The 25,536-nt window shown below is 41.6% G+C and overlaps 1 protein-coding gene across 3 annotated transcripts in view; it reads left to right on the top strand.

The window, feature by feature from the left end:
• LOC137320900 (endoplasmic reticulum aminopeptidase 1-like) overlaps positions 1-25,536 on the top strand; it is a 96,908-nt gene that overhangs the window by 32,434 nt on the left and 38,938 nt on the right. For all 3 annotated transcript variants that reach the window (XM_067982878.1, XM_067982879.1, XM_067982877.1), the window contains 5 exons: positions 3,973-4,127; positions 13,172-13,285; positions 18,412-18,543; positions 21,305-21,436; positions 23,865-23,948. In XM_067982878.1, coding sequence (XP_067838979.1) covers positions 3,973-4,127; positions 13,172-13,285; positions 18,412-18,543; positions 21,305-21,436; positions 23,865-23,948 — 617 coding nt within the window. The remainder of the gene's footprint in view (positions 1-3,972; positions 4,128-13,171; positions 13,286-18,411; positions 18,544-21,304; positions 21,437-23,864; positions 23,949-25,536) is intronic.

Raw genomic sequence — 25,536 nt, 5'->3', positions numbered from 1 at the left:
ATGCCCTCTAGTTCTAAACACTCCAGCCAGGGGAAACAACCTCTCAGCATCTACCCTGTCAAGCCCCCTTGGAATCTTATATGTTTCAATGAGATCACCTCTCATTCATCTAAACTCCAGAGGTTATAGGCTCATTCTACTCAACCTCTCCTCATAGGACAACCCTCTCATCCCAGGAATTAATCTAGTGAACCTTTGTTGCACTGCCTCCAAGGCAAGTATATCCTTCCTTAGATAAGGAGACCAAAACTGTACGCAGTACTCCAGGTGAGGTCTCACCAAAGCCCTGTACAATTGTAGTAAGGCTTCCTTAACCTTCTACTCCAACCCCCTTTCAATCAAGGCCAACATACCATTTGCTTTCCTAATTGCTTGCTGTACTTGCATGCTAACTTTTTTTGTGTTTCTTGTACGAGGACACCCAAGTCTCTCTGAACACAAACATTCACTAGTTTCTCACCATTTAAAATATATTCTGTTTTTCTATTCATCCTACCAAAGTGAATAACCTCACATTTCCCCACATAATACTCCATTTGCCACCTTCTTGCCCACTCACTTAACCTGTCTATTTTCCTTTGCAGACTCTTTGTGTCCTCCTCACACTAACTTTCCCACCTAGCTTTGTATTGTCAACAAACTTGCACATTGGTCCCTTCATCTAAGTCATTAATACAGATTGTAAATAGCTGAGGCCCAAGCACCAATCCTTGCGGCACCCCACTAGTTACAGCCTGCCAACCTGAAAATGACCCGTTTATCCCTACTCTGTTTTCTGTCCGTTAACTAATGCTCTATCCATGCTACTATGTTGCCCCCAACCCCATGAGCCCTTATCTTGCATAACAACCTTTTATGTGACACCTTATCAAATGCCTTTTGAAAATCCAAATAAACTAAATCCACTGGTTCCCCTTTATCTACCCTGCTAGTTACATCCTCAAAAACCTCTAATAAATTTGTCAAACACGATTTCCCTTTTCATAAAACTTCGTTGACTCTGCCTAATCATATTATGATGTTCTAAGTGCCCTGTTACCACTTCCTTAATAATGGATTCCAGCATTTTCCCGACAACTGATGTCAGGTTAACTGGCCTGTAGTTCCCTGTTTTCTCTCTCCCTCCTTTCTTGAATAGCAGGGTTACATTTGCTACCTTCCAATCCGCTGGGACCGTTCCAGAATCTAGTGAATTTTGGAAGATCATAACCAATGCATCCACCTCTTTTAGAATCCTCCGATGTAGGCCATCAGGTTCAGGAGATTTACTGGCTTTTAATCCCACTAGTTTCTCAAGTACTTTTTCTCTACTGATATTAATTACTCTACGTTCCTCCCTCTCATTAGCCCCTTGGTTCCCTATTATTTTTGGTATACTTTTTGTTTCTTCTGCTGTGATGACAGATACAAAATATTTGTTCAATGCATCTGCTATTTCCTGATTCCCCATTATAATTTCTCCTGTCTCAGCCTCTAAGGGACCAATATTTACTTTTGCTACTCTCTTCCTTTTTCCATACTAGTAGAAGCTCTTACAATCCGTTTTTATATTTCTTGCTAGTTTACTTTCATATTCCATTTTCTCCTTTTTTATTATATTTTTGATCTTCCTTTGCTGGTTTCTAAAACTTTCCCAATCCTCAGGCTTACTACTCTTCTTGGCAACATTATAGGCCTCTTCTTTTAATTTAACACTCGCCTTAACTTCTTTAGTTCACCACGGATGGATCATTTTTCCCGTGGAGCTTTTATTTCTCAATGGAATGTATGTTTGTTGAGAATATTGAAATATTTCTTTAAATGTTTGCCGTTGTCTATCAACCGTCATACCCTTTAATTTCCCAATCTACCTTAGCCAACTCACCCCTCATACCTATGTAATTGGCTTTATTTAAGTTGAAGACTCTAGTTTCTGACTTAAGTACATCACTCTTCTTCAGAGAATCCTTTACTGTGAGATTACTAATTAACCCTGTCTCATTACACAATACAAGATCTAAAATACCCTTTCCCTGGTTGGTTCCATGGTGTACTGTTCTAAGAAACTGTCTCAAATGCATTCCATGAACTCGTCCTCCAAACTATCTTTGCCAATTTGATTTGCCCAGTCTATATGCAGATTAAAGTCCCCCGCGAATACTGCATTAACTTTGTTTCAAGCTCCTATTATTTCATGATTAATACTCTGTCCAGCAGTATAGCTACTATTAGGGGGCTGATAAACTACTCCCACCAGAGTTTTCTGCCCCTTGTTATTTCTTATTTCCACCCATACTGATTCTACTTCCTGATCTTCCGAGCCAAGATCCTTTTTCACCACTGACCTTATGTCATCCTTTATTATTAGGGATGCACCCCCTCTTCCATTCTGCCTGTCTTTTCGAAACGTCAAGTACCCTGGAATATTTTGTTCCCAATCTTGGTCACTTTGCAACCATGCCTCTGTAATGGCTATTAGATCAAACCCATTTATCTCTATTCGTGCAACTAATTCATCTATCTTGTTACAAATGCTCTGTGCATTCAGATAAAGAGCCTTTAATTTTGACTTTCTACCATTTTTTCCTGCTTTGACCTTATTTGCTGAAGCACTATTATTGGTAAACTCTCGGTCCCTTCCTGCCACACTCATTGGGCTTATCTTTACCCAAATCACTACACTGCTCTGTTACCTTGACTTTTCTCATTAGTTTTCTAAATTTCCCCTCATCTGAACCCCCCCCCCCCACCACCTTTTTAGTTTAAAGCCCTATCTACAGCCCTAGTTATTCGATTTGGCAGGATGCTGGTCCCAGCCCATTTCAGTGGAGCCTGTCCCATCGGATCAGCTTCCTCTTTCCCCAGTACTGCTGCCAGTGCCCCTAGAATTGAAACCCCTGTCTCCCACACTACTCTTGAGCCACGCATTTAACTCTCTGATCTGTTTGCCCCATGGCAATTTGTACATGGCTCAGGTAGTAATCCAGAGATTATTACCTTTGAGGTTCTGCTTATTAATTTAGACCCTAGCACCTCAAACTGCCTCAGCAGTGTTGACCGGAGGTCACCGGTTACAGTTATTGGCTAAGTACAAAGAGGAGAAGAGTCAATTCTCTCTTAACTCTCAATTTCTGCAGCCCCTGGCCTACAGCAGTTATATTGAAAAAGCTCAAATATTTTGAGTAATTTAAATGCATTGATGTTTAAATCAATGAGTGACTTTATGTAAATAGCCTCCTTTTATTAATTCTGGGCAGCTGTCCCTTCTTTCCTCAGATTTTAATGTATGATTGTGCACAGCATTGACTGGGTTCAAGAGGCAATTGTACGTGTATCTGGAGAAAGAAAAAGAATTAAAACATATGATTAGAACGAGGGTAGGTGGGGTTGCGATTTATTAAAAAAGGACTGGGTTGTTGGGCATCTTGCTACTCCTAACAGCTCTTGAGCATAAATACACAACAGATGGACGTATTAAGAACTTCTTTCCTATACACATATGGATTTATATGTGCTTTTTTTTATTTGGCATATGTTCAAAATAAATTATTGTAAAAATAAATATAAATACAGCTCCTAATATCACATTAAAGGAATAATATTCAGAAACATTTGTAGCACACATTTGTGATAAATGCTGTCAAGAGGTATCACAGTCTGCATGTATGTGCAAGTATTTTCAAAAATAACTAAACAGAATGAAAATTTGAAATAATCTCTTTATTCAATATACTTATTAATTTTTACGATGTTCAGCACTAACATAAAAAGTTAGCCAGGTGGTGAAGGATAGAATATTAGAGCCTGGTCTTCAGTTGCTTCCAAGCCTTTATTCACAGAGATCAACATTACACATCGTACACCCCCTAGATAAGCTCCCTCCTATAAATGGATACAAGAGAGTCCCCAATTGATACCCTCCACCTGAATATAATTAACACTAATGCCTGCTTGTGCTGTTTTCTTTCCATAACACTGCTGATTTCCTTACAGATTTGGCTGCAATCCCTGACTTTCAGTCTGGGGCTATGGAGAACTGGGGCTTAACCACCTACAGAGAATCAGCCCTGCTTTACAACCCTGAAATCTCTTCAGCCTCTGTCAAACTCTGGATCACCATGATCATAGCGCATGAACTGGCTCACCAGGTAATGAATAGCAGTAAGTTAAAAGTTGCAACTTTGGTTGAAGATTAAAGACTTCACAGGCTAAACTTGCTTCCAGTATCTTGCCTGAAAGTGGAAATTGCAGGAAAATGGAGCGGTGAGACATGCTGAAGCCTCCCCGGCGCAAGCTCGATTTCCCTTCCTCGTCCCCACCATGATTGTCACAGGAGGGTGGCATGGAGAGTGGCCTCCTGTCTCATTTCTCTCCCGTTCACCATTCTTAACACTGTTGCCCAGGACTGCTTGGTGGAAGGTGATGGTAGGCCTGCGGTAGCTGTAGTAATGCTCCCAAAGTGCAGCAACGGGCCTAGCCTCCTCTCTCTACGGTGTTGCCTCTGTTCACTTACCTGTGTAGGCCTTGGTCTCTGCCAAGGCCTATAGGCTGCAGCTCCTGTTGCCTTCTGTTCCATTAAGGACCATCGCTGCCTCTTGTGCTGGAGCGGCGTCCTCGATGCTGGAGTTTCCTTGGTGTTGGTGGCAGGAGCCTGCCATGTATGAATAATGCACCTCGGCACAGGAAAATGGATCAGGATTACAGTGGTGTTGGAGGGGCAGACGGAACTGTCATAGGTCACTTAGTAAAATGATGGTGAGTTTTGTTAAGCAATTTTACCCTCTCCTTCTCTTCTTGCCATTTGTGATTAAGAGGATAAATGTGGACCGGCTTCCAGGCCTCTGCTGTTGCTGCTCTGAATCAGCCACCAAGAGTGGCTCAGGAATGACTTTCCCTCATATTTAATGCTCCTTCACTCGCAAGAGACACTTGGCCTCCTATCACCTGCTTTGACATCATGTGACAGATTTGGACCTCGAGAGTGGGGGAATCAATCCTTGGTCTCATTACGGGGCATCAAGTATTGGTTCTCTAATGTGCTGTGTCACCATACACCTCTTCATATCATAGTAGGTACAGCACAGGAGGAGGCCATTTGGCCTGTCATGCCTGTGCTGGCTCTTTGAAAGAGCTATCCAAATAGTCCCATTCCCCTGCTATTTCTCCACAGCCCTGTAGATGTTTTCCCTTCAAGTATTTATCCAATTCTCTTTTGAAAGTTACCACTGAATCTGCTTCCACCACCCTTTCAGACAGTGCATTCCTGGTCATAACAACTCACTGCATAAAAAAAATTCTCCTCATGTTGCCTCTGGCTCTTTTGCCGATCACCTTAAATCTGTTTCCTCTGGTTATCGGCTTGTCTGCCAAGGGAAGCAGTTTCTCCGTCAAAACCATTCATGATTTTGAACACCTCCATCAAATCTCCCCTTAACCTTCTCTGCTCTAAGGAGAACAACCCCAGCTTCTCCAGTCTCTCCACGTCACTGAAGTCCCTCATCCTTGGCATCATTCTGGTAAATCTCTTCTGCACCCTCTCGAAGGCCTTGACATCCTTCCTAAATTGTGATGCCCAGAATTGAACACCATACTCCAGCTGAGGCCTAACCAGTGTTTAGCATAACTTCCTTGCTTTTGTACTCTATGTCTCTATTAATGAAGCCCAGGATTCTATATGCTTTCCAAACAGCCTTCTCAACTTGTCCTGCCATCTTCAAAGATTTGTGCATATGCACACCCAGATCTCTCTGTTCTTGCACCCCCTTTAAAATTTTACCATTTAGTTTATATTGCATCTTCTCATTCTTCCTGCCAAAATGCATCACTTCACGCCTCTCTGCGTTAAATTTCATCTGCCATGTGTCTGCCCATTTCACATGTCTGCCTGTTGTCCCGAAGTCTGTTTTTTTTTCATACATGGGATGTGGGCGTCGCTGGTGAGGCCAGCATTTATTGCCCATCCCTAATTGCCCTTGAGAAGGTGGTGGTGAGCCGCCTTCTTGAACCGCTGCAATCCATGTGGTGAAGGTTCTCCCACAGTACTGTTAGGAAGGGAGTTCCAGGATTTGGACCCAGCGACGATGAAGGAATGGCGATATATTTCCAAGTCAGAATGGTGTGTGACTTGGAGGGGAACGTGCAGGTGGTTCCCATGCATCTGCTGCCCGTTTCCTTCTAGGTGGTAGAGGTCGCGGGTTTGGGAGGTGCTGTCAAAGAAGCCTTGGCGAGTTGCTGCAGTGCATCTTGTAGATGGTACACACTGCAACCACATTGCACCGGTGGTGAAGGGAGTGAATGTTTAGGGTGGTGGGTGGGATGCCAATCACGTGGGCTGCTTTGTCCTGGATAGTGTTGAGCTTCTTGAGTGTTGGAGCTGCACTCATCCAGGCAAGTTGAGAGTATTCATCACACTCCTGACTTGTGCCTTGTAGATGGTGGAAAGGCTTTGGGGTGTCTGGAGATGAGTCACTCGCCACAGAATACCCAGCCTCTGACCTGCTCTTGTAGCCACAATATTTATGTGGCTGGTCCAGTTAAGTTTCTGGTCAATGGTGACCCCCGGGATGTTGATGGTGGGGGATTCGGCGATTGTAATGCCGTTGAATGTTAAGGGGAGGTGGTCATTGCCTGGCACTTGTGTGGCACAAATGTTACTTGCCACTTATCAGCCCAAGCCTGGATATTATCCAGGTCTTGCTGCATGTGGGTACGGACTGCTTCATTATCTGAGGGGTTGCGAATGGAACTGAACACTGCAATCATCAGCAAACATCCCCATTTCTGACCTTATGATGGAGGGAAGGTGATTGATGAAGCAGCTGAAGATGGTTGGGCCTAGGACACTACCCTGAGGAACTCATGCAGCGATGTCCTGGGGCTGAGATGATTGGCCTCCAACAACCACTACCATCTTCCTTTGTACTATTAATCTCCTTCACATTGTTTACTACATTTTCGAGTTTCGTGTCATCTGCAAACTTGGAAATTATACCATCTATACCCAAATCCAGGTCATTAATATATATGAAAAAGTGTAATGGTCCTAATACTGACCCCTGGGGAACACCACTGTATACTTGCCTTCAGTCTGAAAAACAAGAACACTCTGCTTTCTGTCCCCTAGCAAATTTTGTACCATGCTGCCACTGTCCCTTTAATCCCATGGGCTATAATTTTGCAAACATGTCTATTATGTGGTACTTTATCATAAGAACATAAGAAATAGGGGCAGGAACAGGCCATACAGCCCCTCGAGCCTGCTACGCCATTCAATAAGCTCGTGGATGATCTTCTACCTCAACTCCACTTTCCCGCCCTATCCCCATATCCCTTGATTCCCTTAGTGTCCAAAAATCTATCAATCTCAGTCTTGAATATACTCAACGACTGAGCAACCACAGCTCTCTGGGGTAGAGAATTCCAAAGATTCACAACCCTCTGAGTGAAGAAAGTTTTCCTCATCTTGATTCTAAATGGCCACCCCCTTATCTTGAGACTAGTTTTAGACTCTTCAGCCAGGGGAAACAGCCTCTTAGCATCTACCTTATGAATTTTATACATTTCAATGAGATCACCTCTCATTCTTCTAAACTCCAGAGAATATTGGCCCATTCTACTCAATCTCTCCTCATAGGACAACCCTCTCATCCCAGGAATCAATCTAGTGAACCTTTGTTGCACCCCCTCTAAGGCAAGCATATCCTTCCTTAGGTAAGGAGACCAAAACTATACACAGTACTCCAGGTGTGGTCTCACCAAAGCCCTATATAATTGCAGCAAGATCTCCTTACTCTTATATTCCAACCCTTTGCAATAAAGGCTAACAAACTATTTGCCTTCCTGATTGCTTGCTGTACCTGCATGTTAACTTTCTGTGATTCGTGTACAAGGACACCCAAATCCCTCTGAATACCAACATTTCTTAGTGTCTCATCTTTGAAAAAATATTCTGCTTTTCTATTCTTCTTACCAAAGTGAATAATTTCACATTTCCCCACATTACACTCCATCTGCCACCATCTCGCCCACTCACTTAACCTGTCTATATCCCTTTGCAGCCTCTTTGTGTCCTCCGCACAGCTTACTTTCCCACCTAGCTTTGTATCATCTGCAAACTTGGATATATTACACTCAGTCCCCTCACCTAAGTCATTGATATAGATTGTGGATAACTGACGGCCAAGCATTGATCCTTGCGACACCCCACTAGTTACTGCGAAACTGAAAATGACCCTTTTATTCCTACTCTGTTTTCTCTCCGTTAACCAATCCTCAATCCATGCTGATGTATTATCCCCAATCCCATGAGCCCTAATCTTGTGTAACAACCTCTTGTGTGGCACCTTATTGAATGCCTTCTGAAAATCCAAATATACTACATCCCTGGTTTCCCCCTTATCTACTCTGCTAATTACACCGTCAAAAAATAGATTTATCAAACACAATTTCCTTTTCATAAAACACTGTTGGCTCTGCCTAATCTTATTAGGATGGTATGTTGCCTCCCTGGTGCTAGGGTCAAGGATGTCACGGAGCGGCTGCAGGGCATTCTGGAGTGGGAGGGTGGACAGCCAGTAGTCGTGGTCCATATTAGAACCAACGACATAGGTAAAAAAAGGGTTGAGGTCCTGCAAGGTGAATATAAGGAGTTAGGAGATAAATTAAAAAGCAGGACTTCAAAGGTAGTGATCTCAGGATTACTACCGGTGCCACGTGCTAGTGAGTATAGGAACAGGAGAATAGACAGGATGAATGCGTGGCTGCAGGGATGGTGTAGGAGGGAGGGATTTAGATTCCTGGGACATTGGGACCGGTTCTGGGGAAGGTGGGACCTGTACAAGCGTGACGGGTTACACCCGAGCAGGAGCGGGACCAATGTCCTCGCGGGGGTGTTTGCTAGTGCTGTTGGGGAAGGTTTAAACTAGAGTGGCAGGGGGATGGGAACCTGAGCGGGGAGTCAGAAGAGAATAAAGTTGAGAGCAGCAAGAGAGGGGAAGACCCAGGGGAAATCTACAATACAAATAGTACAAACAGTTGTTCAAGAACAAGTGAAAGGGAAAAGCGTAGAGCAGCGGAAAGAAAGTGTACTTTAGGCACGACAGATAAAATAAAAACTAGAAGGCGCAAGGCGATTAACCCAGCATCAAAGCTGTGGCAGGGGGTTGGGAACCTGAGCAGGGAGACAGAGGAAAGCGTGTCAGGAAGGGACAGAAGGTATGGAGTAAAAGGTAAAGTGTTAAAAAAGGAAAAAGCAGGAACTAAGTGTCACAAAACATATTTGAAAGTTCTTTATCTGAATGCACGTAGCATTCGTAACAAAATGGACGAGTTAATGGCACAAATAACTACGTATGGGTATGATCTTGTGGCCATTACAGAAACATGGCTGCAGGGTGACAACGACTGGGAATTAAATATGCCAGGGTATTTAACAATCAGGAAGGACAGGCAGGAAGGAAGGGGAGGTGGGGTGGCTATGTTTTTATTAAAGGAAGGAATCACTGTAATACAGAGAAATGATATTGGGACAAAGGATCAGGACAATGAAACAGTTTGGGTAGAGATAAGGAATAATAAGGGGAAAAAAACACTAGTGGGCGTAGTATATAGGCCTCCTAATAGTTGCAACTCTGCTGGAAGAAGTATGAATCAGGAAATAGTCGGGGCATGTAATAAGGGAACAGCTATAATATTGGGGGATTTTAACTATCATATTAACTGGACAAATCAAATTGGGCAGGGCAGCCTTGAGGAAGAGTTTATTGAGTGTATTAGGGATGGATTTCTTGAGCAGTATGTAACTGATCCTACAAGGGGGCAAGCAACCTTGGACCTGGTCCTGTGTAATGAGCCAGGATTAATTAATAATGTCCTAGTTAAGGATCCCCTTGGAATGAGTGACCATAACATGGTTACATTCCATATCCAATTAGTGGGTGAGAAGGTTGGTTCTCAAACAAGCGTACTGAGCTTGAATAAAGGAGACTATGATGGTATGAGAGCGGAATTGATTAAAGTGGACTGGGAAAATAGATTAAAGGGTAAGACGGTACATGAGCAGTGGTGTTCATTCAAGGAGTTATTTTACAACTTTCAAAACAAATATATTCCAGTGAGGAAAAAAGGGTGTAAAAGAAATGACAGCCATCCGTGGCTAAGTAAAGAAATTAAGGATAGTATCCGACTAAAAACAAGGACATATAAGGTAGCCAAACTTAGTGGGAGGATAGAAGATTGGGAAGTCTTCAAAAGACAGCAAAAAGTAACTAAAGGATTGATTAAGAAAGGGAAGATAGATTATGAAAATAAATTAGCAAAAAATATAAAAACAGATAGCAAGAGTTTCTATAGTTATATAAAAAGAAAAAGGGTGGCGAAGGCAAACGTAGGTCCCTTAGAGGATGAGACCGGGAAATTAATGGTGGGAAACATGGAGATGGCAAAAATGCTGAACAAATATTTTGTTTCAGTCTTTACAGTAGAGGGCACTAAGAATATCCCAACACTGGACAAACAGGGGGCTCTAGGGGAGGAGGAACTTAATACGATTAAAATCACGAAGGAATTGGTACTCAGTAAATTAATGGGACTCAAGGCGGATAAATCCCCTGGACCTGATGGCTTACACCCTAGGGTCTTGAGGGAAGTGGCAGTTGGGATTGTGGATGCTTTGGCAATAATTTTCCAAAATTCTCTGGACTCGGCAAAGGTCTCGGCAGATTGGAAAACTGCTAATGTAACACCCTTATTTAAAAAGGGTAGTAGGCAGAAGGCTGGAAATTACAGACCAGTAAGCCTAACATCTGTGGTGGGTAAAATTTTGGAGTCTATTATTAAGGAGACAGTAGCGGAACATTTGGTTAAACATAATTTAATAGGACAAAGTCAGCATGGCTTTATGAAGGGGAAGTCATCTCTGACAAATTTGCTTGAGTTCTTTGAGGACATAACGTACAGGGTGGATAAAGGGGAACCAATGGACGTAGTGTATTTAGACTTCCAGAATGCATTCGACAAGGTGCCACATAAAAGATTATTGCTCAAGATAAAGAATCACTGCATTGGGGTAATATTCTGGCATGGGTGGAGGATTGGTTATCTAACAGGAAGCAGAGAGTTGGGAAAAATGGTTCATTCTCGGACTGGCAACCAGTAGCCAGTGGTGTTCCGCAGGGGTCGGTGCTGGGTCCCCAACTCTTTACAATCTATATTAACGATTTGGAGGAGGGGACCGAGTGTAACATATCAAAGTTTGCAGATGATACAAAGATGGGAGGGAAAGTAGAGAGTGAGGAGGACATAAAAAACCTACAAGGGGATATAGACAGGCTGGGTGAGTGGGCGGAGATTTGGCAGATGCAATACAATATTGGAAAATGTGAGGTTATGCACTTTGGCAGGAAAATCAGAGAGCAAGTTATTATCTTAATGGCGAGAAACTGGAAAGTACTGCAGGACAAAGGGATCTGGGGGTCCTCGTGCAAGAAAATCAAAAAGTTAGTATGCAGGTGCAGCAGGTGATCAAGAAGGCTAATGGAATGTTGGCTTTTATTGCTAGGGGGGTAGAATATAAAAACAGGGAGGTATTGCTGCAGTTATAAAAGGTATTGGTGAGACCGCACCTGGAATACTGCATACAGTTTTGGTGTCCATACTTAAGAAAAGACATACTTTCTCTCGAGGCAGTACAAAGAAGGTTCACTCGGTTAATCCCGGGGATGAGGGGGCGGACATATGAGGAGAGGTTGAGTTGATTGGGACTCTACTCATTGGAGTTCAGAAGAATGAGAGGCGATCTTATTGAAACATATAAGATTGTGAAGGGGCTTGATCGGGTGGATGCGGTAAGGATGTTCCCAAGGATGGGTGAAACTAGAACTAGGGGGCATAATCTTAGAATAAGGGGCTGCTCTTTCAAAACTGAGATGAGGAGAAACTTCTTCACTCAGAGGGTAGTAGGTCTGTGGAATTTGCTGCCCCAGGAAGCTGTGGAAGCTACATCATTAAATAAATGTAAAACAGAAATAGACAGTTTCCTAGAAGTAAAGGGAATTAGGGGTTATGGGGAGCGGGCAGGAAATTGGACATGAATTTAGATTTGAGGTTAGGATCAGATCAGCCATGATCTTATTGAATGGCGGAGCAGGCTCGAGGGGCCGATTGGCCTACTCCTGCTCCTATTTCTTATGTTCTTATGATTTTCTAAATGCCCTGTTACCATGCCCTTAATAGATTCTAACATTTTCTCTACTATTTTTATCAGGCTAACTGGCCTATAGTTCCCTGTTTTCTCTCTCCCTTCTTTCTTGAAAAGCAGGGTTACATTTGCTACCTTCCAACCCATGGGGACCGTTGTAGAATCTTGGGAATTCTGGAAGATCAAAACCAATGCATCCACTATCTTTGCTGCCACCTCTCTTAAAACCCTCGGATATAGGCCATCTGGTCCAGGGGATTTGTCGGCTTTTAGTCCCATTAATTTCTCCAGTACTTGTTCTTTACTAATCTTATTTTCTTTAAGTTCCTTACTCTCATTCGACCCTTGTTTCTCTACTATTTCCGGTTTGTTTTTTGTGTCTTCTACTGTGAAGACAGAAACAAAATATTTGTTTAATATCTCTGCTATTTCCTTATTCCCCATTATTATTTCTCCTGTCTCAGCCTCTTAGAAACCCACGTTTACTTCTGCTGATCTCTTCCTTTTTACATACTTGTTGAAGCTCTTACAATCTGTTTTTATATTTCTTGCTAGTTTACTCTCATTTTCAATTTTTTCCCTCTTGATCAATTTCTTGGTGATTTCTAAAATCCTCAGGCTTACTACTCTTTTTGGCAACATTGTAAGCCGTTTCTTTTAATCTAACACTATCCATAACTTCTCTAGTTAGCCACGGTTGGATCACCTTTCCTGTGGAGTTTTTATTCCTCAAGGAAATGTCTTTTGAAAGTCCACATATGTAACATCAACCGCTCTACCCTCATCAAGCCTCTCTGTTACCTCATCAAAGAACTCAATCAAGTTAGAATTCAAACTTCTTTGCAAAATGTATTGAAAAAATATCTACTGATTTTGGTTATGCTAAAGACAGTGGTGTGTAAGCTTACTGGTTGATAAGTGTTGAAATATTGTCTGTATTGTCAGCAGGAGAATACACTCCTTGCTGATTATGTTTCAAAAATATTTCTCTTACAGTGGTTTGGCAACTTGGTAACCATGGAGTGGTGGAATGATCTTTGGCTGAATGAAGGATTTGCTAAATTTATGGAATATATCTCTGTTAACATCACACACCCAGAGCTGCAAGTTGTAAGTATTGACCAGCTCTTTGATGAATATAAACTAGTCAAAGGACCATTGTCACATAGTGGCTACTTCTATTCGTTCATAGAGATTGTAATTAATGATTTGTAACAAACTTCCCACACTAACTTTGACTGAATAGACCAGCTGAACCATTAATTCCAGCTGCTTGCAGAAATTCGATTGGATAATAGACAAGTCATACAATATATGGCACATTGCTTCAGATGCAGAAGTGTTATCTCTCAAGGTGGTGATGCTCCAATGTGCTGCGGTACTGAGTAGTGACACGTAGATTCAAGCTTGCCATCTACACGCAATGAGATCCTGATTGTTGGAAGCGGCTGATGTAGGCTGCAAGTTATTGCTTCGAGTGAGCAAAATCTTGGTGCGAATTACCTTAATCTGCCCGACTATACCTTTTTAGCAGCTAAACCAAAGGTGACAGAAGCTTGGGAGTAGGTTACCTTCCAGCTCTCCTGCCCTTTTAGCCAGGCAGTGGTCCCTTTCACAAGGAGATATAACACTAAAAATGGGTGAAAATTAAGCAACATAAAAATAAAAAGAAATAGCCATTCATATTTAATCATTGAGAAGTTTCATAGACTATGTAGAAATTTGGTTTCTACTGCAGGTTTGCCAAAAACACTGGCGTGAGGTGTGGGTGATGTTTCTTGTTTATTCATTTTAGCTAGTGTAGTTCAGCTATACTCTGGCCCTGAGAAGGAGGTACTGTATATGCATTCTCTGTGATCCAGTTAAGTTGCATGCTTCTTGTGCTGTTTGATAATTGGAGCAGCATGGAGACTGGAAGTTGTGCAGGAGTCCAGGAGCCATTCACTCACTCATTCTTCATATAAAGAGGAAACAGCATCTATCTATCTTATAAAACATATTGCATCTGCGTGACTTGACTTCCTAGTGTGATATTTTTATAATTACCTTTGTCGACATTTACAATGGGTTTTGCCTATATAAACTCACTACTCTGGCGACCAGATTCCCACAAACTGCCATTTTTTTTCCTCAGCATCTGTGATTTCTAACATCCAAAATAAGGGTTTAAACAAAATTTAAATTTAAAAATCTTGTGTCCGTGCGCATTTCCTGTTTGCAAAACTTGACTTCCAGTTGTCATGTTTTTGTTACACTTTTGGTGTCCACTTTCTCCCATTATAAATTCCTCTATCCACACTTGCAATGGATTATGCCTATGTAAACGCATCCCTCTGTGCTATATGGCCATCGGGTTCCCATAAATTATTCAGAATTCTTTCTGAAATTGTTTCATCTGCCAACTTTTTCTCCGTAACTGAAATTTAAAAAAAATTAAAAATACATATTTCACAAAACATGATTAAACTTATCCATTGAACTGTTTTGTGACTTTTATTGTCTTTATTAAAGTTTTTATTTAAAAACCTGAGTCTCTTTCAATAACATGGCTTGAATATTGACTCAGAGCTGTGACTTTGTGAACTGAATAAGGATTGTACAGTCTGAGTATGTGCAGTGTACCTAATTTCCAAGGGGCATTATTCCATTCAGTCAGCTGTACTGATGAAATTTTTCTTTAGCTTCTAGCAGTTTTTGCTCAAAAATTGTTCGAAGAAAAGCCAGAGGACAAATTCCAAAATCTTTATTGAGGTTAAATTGATCTATTCTACGGTCAGTCAGTATATGTTAACAGTTCAAATAGGCAGAGCTAGCTCCAGATCAACTTTTGAATTAATTAGTATATGAAAAAAGGTTTTGAAAAGGTTTTGAAATAAGGACAGACATTTCCCATTGAATACACCATTAAGGACTGATTGTACAGTCAGTTACTTGTATCAGTCACTATTGCTTCAGAAGAATGGGGTTCTTCCAGAGATTCATCTTGCTGAAGCCAAGTTTAAAATCAGCCTTAAAGATCCAACATCACATAAAATAAAATATAGAAACCTACCTATTGTGCCACAGTAACATCATAATTGTCAACCTTGTACAAATGTCATCAAACATCAAGATTTGGAGCACACTGACAGTTGGTGGCCATGCTGAACAAAACCTGCAAATAAAATGGGTACAGCGTGTAAATTTATTATGAATACAATAAGAGTGTAAAGTTTGTTGTGAATACAATAATAGATACCAAAGAATGATTGCTGAACCGTGATCTAATCTAAGGGTCTAAACGACTGTTATAAACTGTAATCTGAATCCTTTGATTTGTCTATTGTTTTGTAATCACTCTAACACCCTTCCTGTTTTGTTGCACGTTTAGGGCTGGTAGCACACTGAGGTTTTCAATGAAGTAGGTCCAAGCGAGCGTTATAAGGCCTCCTGGTGATGTTGGTGGCAACATAAATATATGCATTTTCAAGAGTGGTGGTCTCAAAATTATTCTTCTTTGTGTTAGCCACAGTGCAACTACAGCTGGTAGAAACCAGATAACTTTATTTTTTTTATATTTTCGGGTCTTTTGTACCCTTCTTACTCTCAATTCTGTTCAGCTTCTGTAGTTTGGGTCATCTTAATCAGTGAATCCTAAGTCCTTAGGCCTTAAAAAGTGTGTTCGCTAGCTTTGGTAGCTAGGGAAACTTTCAACAATATAACCCAGAATAATAAATAGAACTTTTCTGTTAGATATTCATAGGATCTCTCTTGTCTTCAATGCATGAACATCACGCATTTTGAATGTTGTAAGTCTGAAACTATTCAAATATATTTAACAAAAAGTGAACAAACAAATAGTAATATTCATTTAAGTACAGTTATATACTGATAGTGGAAATCGTTGCACCTAATAAAAGGATTACAATGTTAAATGCTAAGCTAACCTTTTGTAAATAATTAGATTCAGTTTTAACAAAAATTTTTATCACTGCAGAAGCCTCTACTAATCTGAATTCCCTGTCCTCACCTCTTTTTCCGGTACATTGATGACTGTATCGGTGCTGTTTCCTGCTCTCGCCCTGAACTGGAAAATTTCATCAACTTTGCTTCCAATTTCCACCCTTCCCTCACTTTCACATGGTCCATCTCTGACTCTTCCCTTCCTCAACTTCTCTACCTTCATTTCTGGTGCTAAGCCGTCAACCGATATCTATTATAAGCCCACCGACTCTCCCAGCTATCTTGATTACACTTCCTCCCACCCTGCCTCCTGTAGACTCTGTTCCCTTCTCTCAGTTTCTCCATCTCCGTCGCATCTGTTCTGACGATGCCACCTTCCACACCAGTGCTTCCATAGGTCTTCCTTTTTCCTCAACCGAAGATTCCCTTCCATTGTAGTTGACAGGGCCCTCGACCGTGTCTGTCCTATTTCCCATACTTCTGCCCTCACCCCTTCCCCTCCCTCCCAGAACCATGATAGGGTCCCCCTTGTTCTTCCCTTCCACCCCACCAGCCTCCACATTCAACAAATCATCCTCCTCCATTTCTGCCACCTCCAGCGTGATCCCATCACCAAACACATCTTCCCCCCCCCCCCCCTTCCCCTTTCAGCATTCCGAAGGGACCGCTCCCTTCATGACACACCGGTCCACTCTTCCAACACCCGCCCTCCTCCCTACCGCACTTTCCCGTGCGAGTGGAGGAGATGCAACATCTGCCCTTTCACCTCCTCCCTTCCCACCGTCCAGGGCCCCAAACACTCCTTCCAGGTGAAACAGCGATTTACTTGTACTTCTTTCAATTTAACACACTGTATTCGCTGCTCACAATGTGGTCTCCTCTACATTGGGGAGACCAAACGCAGATTGGGTAATCACTTCGCTGAACACCTCCATTCAGTACGCAAGCGTGACCCTGACCTTCCAGTCGCTTGCCATTTTAATTCCCCATCCCACTCCCACTCTGACCACTCTGTCCTTGGCCTCTTACACTGTTCCTATGAAGCTCAACAGAAGCTCAAGGAACAGCACCTCATCTTTCGCTTAGGCACTTTACAACCTTCCGGACTCAACATTGATTTCAATAACTTCAGATCATAACCATTGCACCCATTTTTTTTTGTTGGACTGCAGCTGCTGGTTATGGTTCTGCTGTTGTCAGTTACAGCTCCCCTTGACTGATCTTTTGTTTCTTAACTTACCACCCTCCTTGCCTTGCACCATCATCCCTTTTGTCATTTAATCACTCTTGCCCTCTACCCTTGCCCTCTACCCTCTCACAGACCTTCCCTTTGTTCTTTCCTCCCTTCCCCCCCCCTTCCCCTGACTCTGTATTTGCTTAAAAACTTTAACTCTTTAACATCTTCCAGTTCTGATGCGAGGTCTTCGACCTGAAACATTAACTCTGTTTCTTTCTTCACAAATGCTGCCTCACTTGCTGAGCTTTTCCAGCATTTTCTGTTTTTAACCTGAACTACATCTGGGGAGCTTCAGTCTGATTTTCTCTCTCTCAGAAATTTCAAACTGGTTTCTTTCTTTTCTTAGATTTTCAAATTGACTCCAAATTCAAACATAACAACTCTTCAAATAGCCCAGAAAAAAAGATATTGAACCTTCCTGAATTTTGAATAACTGACCACTCCGATTTGAAAGCTCACCATCAACTTTACATAAACTGAACCAATAACTCGGCATTGTTTAAGTTTGAGTTAATCTCTGAATCCTGTAAATGACAAAACTTGCAACATTGTATCAAGTTAAAAATAGTACCAGATTTAGAGCTGCAGTTGTTTTTTCAACTGCTTATCTACTATGACAGCCACCAAATCCAAATTAGATGGACAAAAATACTACATTTTTGTTATGCCCTCCTCTTCACCCTCCTGGCTTGATACTTCTATGGGTAAGAGGATTGATTCGTGGTCCGTCCCAGGGCTCTGCCACTGATTCCTGTAACTGGCTGTGAGAAAGCACTAGGGACCAGCCAGGCATAGCTTTGCCCTCTGATTTTATTTCTTCCTATCAGGGAATGCAAAGATTCTGCTCAGTGCCACAGAAAGGGAACTAAGTACAGCAGGATCCAAACCTAAACGGTGGCACTGACCGTTAATACACTAATGGCTCTCAGACATTTGTTCAGCTTTGTTCAAATAGATTACTCATCACCAGTTATATAGTATTGGAAAGAGTCATATATGTAAAGTGTGAATGTGAAATTCAAAGACTAAAGTCTAAATCCTTTTGTTTCTCATAAAGAAAGATTTCTTCCTGGACAAATGTTTTAGTGCAATGGATGTAGATGCCTTCAACTCTTCACATCCAGTATCAACTCCAGTGGAAAACCCTGCACAGATCCAGGAAATGTTTGATGATGTCTCCTATGAGAAGGTAAATAGAAAGAAATTAAACTATGGCTGCTTTAAAACAAGTTACAACTTCAGCAGGGAGACAGAAACAAAGTCATTGTGTAACTCATTACTCAAGTCTTTAAAATACAGTAGTCTATCACATTTATTTGAGGGTGAATGATTAGGATGAAGGAGGGAGCGAGAACTACAGACCTCGGTTTAACATCAGCTGTGGGGAAGTTACTGGAATCAGGAGAGTGAATGAGCACTTGGACAAGTATGAGCTGATCAAAGAGAGTCAACATGGATTTGTGAAGGGTAGGTCCTGTCTGACTAATATAGTTGAATTTTTTGAGGGTGTCACTAACATGTTGGAAAGGGGAGTGTCTAAGAAATGTTATCTATATGGACCTCCAGAAAGCATTTGATAAGATTCTACACAAGAGGTTATTAACAAAGATGTGGATGCATTAGTTGTCATCTTCTAAAATTCTATAGATTATGGAACAGTTCCTGCAGATTGGAGGGTGGCAAATGTAACCCCACTATTTCAAAAAGGAGGGAGAGAAAAAACAGGGAACTACAGAACAGTTAGCTTAACATCAGTAGTAGGGAAAATGCTAGAGTCTATTGTAAAGGATGTGATAACAGGACACTAAGAAAATTTCAACGGGATTAGACAAAGTCAACATGGATTCATGAAAGGGAAATCATGTTTGACAAACCTACGGAGTTTTTGAGGATGTAACTGGTAGAATAGGTAAGGGAGAAACAGTGGATGTTTATTTAGATTTTCAGAAAGCCTTTGATAAAGTCCCACATAAGAGGTTAGTGTGCAAAATTAAAGCACATGGGATTGGGGGGAATATATTGACATGGATTGAAAATTGGTTAACAGATAGGAAACAGAGAGTAGGAATAAATGGGTATTTTTCGGGATGGCAGGCAGTGACTAGTGGGGTACCGCAGGGATCAGTGCTTGGGCCCCAGCTATTCACAATATATATCAATGATCTGGATGAGGGAACCAAATGTAATATTTCCAAGTTTGCTGACAACACAAAACTAGGTGGGATTGTGAGTTGTGAGGAGGATGCACAGTGGCTTCAAGGCGATTTAGATAAGTTGAATGAGTGGGCAAATACATAGCAGATGCAGTATAACATGGATAAATGTGAATTATCCACTTCGGAAGGAAAAACAGAAAGGCAGAGTATTATTTAAATGGTGATAGATTGGGAAATGTTGATGTAGAAAGGGACCTGGGTGTCCTTGTACACCAGTCACTGAAAGCAACATACAGGTGCAGCAAGCAGTTAGGAAGGCAAATGGTATATTTGCCTTCATTGCAAAAGGATTTGAGTATAGGAGTAAGGATGTCTTACTGCAGTTATACAGTTGTAAACAATTTTACAACACCAAGTTATAGTCCAGCAATTTTATTTTAAATTCACAAGCTTTCGGAGGCTACCTCCTTCCTCAGGTGAACGATGTGGAAACTTCATTTCCACATCGTTCACCTGAGGAAGGAGGAAGCCTCCGAAAGCTTGTGAATTTAAAATAAAATTGCTGGACTATAACTTGGTGTTGTAAAATTGTTTACAATTGTCAACCCCAGTCCATCATCGGCATCTCCACATCATGCAGTTATACAGGGCCTTGGTGAGACCACACCTGGAGTATTGCGTGCAGTTTCCTTATCTAAGAAAGGTTATACTTGCCATAGAGGGAGTGCAGCGAAGGTTCGCCAGACTGATCCCTGGGATGGCAGGACTGTCGTATGAGGAGATTGGGTCGACTCGGCCTGTATTTACTCGAGTTTAGAAGAATGAGAGGGGATCTCTTTGAAACATATAAAATTCTGACAGGGCTAGACAGACTGGGTGTAGGGAGGATGTTTCCCCTGGCTGGGGGGGATCCAGAATGAGGGGTCACAGTCTCAGGATAAGGAGTAGGACATTTAGGACTAAGATGAGGAGAAATTTCTTCACTCAGAGGGTGGTGAACCTGTGGAATTTTCTACCACAGAAGGCTGTGGAGGCCAAGTCACTGAATATATTTAAGAAGGAGCTAGAGAGATTTATAGACACAAAAGGGATATGGGGAGAGCGCGGGAATATGATATTGACGTAGAGGATCAGCCATGATCTTATTGAATGGCAGAGCAGGCTCGAAGGGCCGAATGGCCTACTCCTGCTATTTTCTGTGTTTCTATGTTTCTATGAGAGCACATGGAATTGGAGATAACCTTGTGACATGGTTTGATAATTGGCTAGGAAGTAGAAGACAGAAAATAGGGATAAAGGGAATGTTCTTTGATTGGGGGGGGGGTGCGAATGTGACAAGAACATTCTGTTAGCTTAGCTTTTCAGACTCACTAGATATCATAAATATAATCGTATAAATGACTAATATCATTATGTATAAATCAACTTTAAATAATTTCCTCCTGTGGTTGGTTCAAGCTGTACTGATTCCAATCCCTCTATTGACTTGATAAAATTTCCGTCAGTATTTTTAAAAAAATGTTCTTTTGGCCAATAACTAGTTGCAAAAATTTGCATTGTGATAGAACAACTAAACTTGGTGATTTACACGAGGAACCAGGAACTAATGGAACTTGGTAACAATGTACTAATGTCACAACTTGACATAGCTATGTTTACAATGTATGCAGTGTACGTTATTTCCATGTAAAATTCATTGAACAGCAATAGTGATCTGCCGGCATTGTCTGGCAATGCAGTAATGTCATAGTGCAATAGATTAAGGGTATAATGTTTGACTGGTTTGAATTGCAGGGAGCTTGCATTCTGAACATGCTGATGGACTACCTGACGGAAGATGTTTTTAAAGCTGGCATTATTCGCTACCTGCAACGCCATAGCTATGCAAATGCAAAAAGTGAGGATTTGTGGAACAGCCTGACTAATGTAAGCTCGTGTTTCCATATGTAAAATCATTTTTGTTGTTAATGTAGCTCTTGCCAGGTGATTGTCCATGCAAACTGTCTTATACTATTCTCCTTCTTTGCACTCTCGAGTAAAAATTATTGAGGGCATGTACACCACTTCTTTTCCTGGGTCAAGGATGCTAAATAGTAATGGGTGAATTGCAGGGAGAGATAATTTGGTGTAAATGGACAAAATATATTGTATGAAACATTTATTTTTAAGCATTAGTTTAGATTGTTACTTTACCAGCATTAGTCATTTTGATGTGCTCTTCTGTTTTCCCAAAAAAATGCTTTTCAGCTTATTTTATTTCTTGTACTACTCACTATTCCTTCACTAAGTGGCCTGCTGCCAGGTGTCTGCCAATAATCACACTGTAACTAGTGCTATTAGTTGCATGAGATCATCATGGGATGACTTGCCTTCTGATTTTTTCCCCTGCTCTTTGGGCAAACAGCTAGATTCTCTGCTTGGTATCTTGTAGATAGGAAGGCCACAATTTAAAACTTGATGTGCTGGCAGTCTGTGAGCAAGTTGATTTATTTTAAGTTTATTTTTGTGTTTATCCAAGTAAGTGATATCAATATAGATGAAAGAAAAGCTGAATTTTGGAAATCAGAATTTTAAAAAATGAGATTTGTCGGTATTGGCAGATGGAACACCTTTCCTCTCTTTGATTTCCAGTATTAAAATAGCATTAAGGACCTTGACACCAGGTAAACCACAGCCAAAGGCAGAGTAAAATTTTCTCTATTTTGGTCGAAAAAGGTACCGTAATCCCAATTATAGAAGAGACGACCACCGCCACTCCCCCCCCCACTCCCACCCCCATCCTTTGCATCAGTGGGAATTTCTCCATTTCCCTTATTAGCTTTCACATGGCCTCTCTGAGTCAGATTATTGATTTAGTGTCAATTTTTCATGAATAATGTATAGTTTTGTGCTGTGTACAAGGAACTGAGTCACGATGCACCAGACTCATTTTACAAAGAACCTTAACTATCAGAGAGAAAGAGAAAAATTAAATTTTAATTTGATCAGTCTTGGTGGTTTGAAACTCAGATCCTGCTGATAAAATGGCTACATGTTAATACACTACACCATGAAGCTCCCCAGCAAATTAATTTGAAGTGGAATTGTTTTAATTAATCACTTCCTTTTAAAAGATCTGTAAAAATCACTTGAATCAAAGCTTCTGCTATGAATTATAACAGTTAACTTCAGACAGTGTGAATCCTATTTTGGGTATCTTAAGGTCTTTCAGTTACAGTATAGTACTAGGTTAGACTGTGAACACAGGACTAGAGGACACGGGCTTAAAATTAACCAGCCTTGAGTGAGACCAGAGTTTAGAAGACACTTTCTTCCCACTGTAGAGGATTATTGGAACAGTTTCTCAGTAAATACAGTTGAGGCCATGGCGTTTAACTTTTTCAAACAGGAGCTGGATAAATATCTGTTAATTTTTTTTTTCGTTCATGGGATGTGGGCGTCGCTGGCGAGGCCGGCATTTATTGCCCATCCCTAATTGCCCCTGAGAAGGGGGTGGTGAGCCGCCTTCTTGAACCGCTGCAGTCCGTGTGGTGAAGGTTCTCCCACAGTGCTGTTGGAAGGGAGTTCCAGGATTTGGACCCAGCGATGATGAAGGAACAGCGATATATTTCCAAGTCGGGATGGTGTGTGACTTGGAGGGGAACGTGCAGGTGGTGGTGTTCCCATGGCTGTATCAATAACAGTGGAGAGGGGTGTGTGAAAGTAACATGGATGAATATTTTGGACTTTAATTGATTACTTGGGGATCAGTGAGTATTTTTGCAGAACTGCCCCTCAGAAAATTAAATGGAATAAATTCCACGATAGAGAGATCGTACTTGGTTTGTGGAAGGAGGAGATATTAGAATAGTTGACTAAAAGCTCGGTCAAAGAGATATGTTTCATAGGGTGTCTTAAAGGAGGAGAGGGAGGTGTAGAAGCAGAGAGATTTAGGGAGGGAATACCATAACTTAGCGCCTAGATGGCTGAAGGCACAGCCACCATGGTGGGGGCGAAGTGAGGGATGCACAAGAGGCCAGAGTAGGAAGAACGTAGAGTTCTCAGAGGATTGTAGGGCTGGAGAAGGTTACAGAGATATGGACAGGCGAGGCCAAGGGTTTAAACACAAGGATGATAATTTTATAATTGAGGCATTGGTGGACCATCAGCCAATGTTGGTCAGCGAGCACAGTGAGGATGGGTAAACAGGACTTGGTGTGAGTTAAGATACAGGCAGCAGAGTTTTGCCAGTTTTACAAGGATTGAAAAATCAGGACAATGTTATATTTAAGATGATTATTTAATTTTCTTATCATATAAGTAATTCCACTGATGGCAATTGACTAAAAGTAAACCCAGCATTTTCTTTTTCTAGATTTGCCCATCAGATGATACACATGGAAGCAGACTAAATGAACAACAATTTTGCTCAAGAAATCCCGAGTTACGTCCTGGTTCAGTAAGATACCATTTTTTAAAATCCAAATTGATGGTGTTATTTACATAACGATTTTCATTTGGAAAGTAATCTGAATTGAAGTTTTGAAATATAATTGGTTGCTGAAAAGTTTGATTTTTATGGTTGATAATAAAATACATTTGACTTTATTTTTAAAAGCGGTTTTCAGTGTAATTCCGAATGTACTTTATTAATCATCATTTCTTGCACCTCAATATTGAGCCTCACAGAATTTAGATCAATTGGTTTTCTCCAATTTCAAAATAAACTCGTCACTCCTAATGTGGATTTTTGGGGCAACTGTTTTTATTCAATACATCTTCCATCAAAATATTTTGTACACCATTCTAATTTAAGTTTAACTACGTTTTTAAAAAAAAAATTCTTCTCCCAATTTTGATGCCTATTCATTTCCTGAAGGCATTGTCTTACCCTGGACTACTGTTCTGCACGTGCTTTCGGCCCTCCAGCGCATCTTTTTTTATTCTTTCATGGGATGCGGGCGTCGCTCACAAGGCCAGCATTTATTGCCCATCCCTAATTGCCCTTGAGAAGGTGGTGGTGAGCCGCCTTCTTGAACTGCTGCAGTCCGTGTGGCAAAGGTTCTCCCACAGTGCTGTTAGAAAGGGAGTTCCAGGATTTTGACCCAGCGACGATGAAGGAACGGCGATATATTTCCAAGTCGGGATGGTGTGTGACTTGGAAGGGAACATGCAGGTGGTGGTGTTCCCATGCGCCTGCTGCCCTTGCCCTTCTAGGTGGTAGAGGTCGTGGGTTTGGGAGGTGCTGTTGAAGAAGCCTTGGCAACTTGCTGCAGTGCATCTTGTAGATGGTACGCACTGCAGCCACGGTGAGCCAGTGGTGGAGGGAGTGAATGTTTAAGGTGGTGGATGGAGTGCCCATCAAGGGGGCTGCTTTGTCTTGGATGGTGTCGAGCTTCTTGAGTGTTGTTGGAGCTGCACTCATCCAGGCAAGTGGATGGAGAGAAGGTCATTGATGAAGCAGCCGAAGATGGTTGGGCCTAGGGCACTGCCCTGAGGAACTCCTGCAGCAATGTCCTGGGGCTGAGATGATTGACCTCCAACAACCACTACCATCTTCCTTTGTGCCAGGTAGACTCATAGTATAGAATGGTTACAGCACAGAAGTTCGCCATTTGGCCCGTCGAGCCCGTGCCGCCTCTCTGCAAGAGCAATCCAGCTAGTCTACTCCCCTGCCCTTTCCCTGTAGCCCTGCAAATTTTTTCCCTTCAAGTACTTATCCAATTCCCTTTTGAAAGCCATGATTGAATTTGCCTCATGCAGTGTATTCCAGATCATAACCATTTCCTGCGTTAAAAAGTTTTTCCTCATGTCGCTTTTGGTTCTTATGACCCCAACCAATGGAGAGTTTTCCAAAATTCCTAAATGGTCATTATTAATGTATGAGCCTGGGTAGTGAGTGTTGAGAGGATATTTTATCCAGGCAGGGCGACAGTGTCACCACAACCAGTCGTGACTCTGTCCTCACCTGACATCCACACACGGACTTTCCAGTTAGAGTTGCTGAATAGCAAAGAGGAGATCACCCTATGGGGAAAGAGCATGTG

Source organism: Heptranchias perlo, chromosome 4 (genome assembly GCF_035084215.1).
Source record: "Heptranchias perlo isolate sHepPer1 chromosome 4, sHepPer1.hap1, whole genome shotgun sequence".
NCBI lineage: Eukaryota > Metazoa > Chordata > Chondrichthyes > Hexanchiformes > Hexanchidae > Heptranchias > Heptranchias perlo.
The sequence above is the reverse complement of the archived record's forward strand: the minus strand, read 5'-3'. Positions and strand labels throughout refer to the sequence as shown.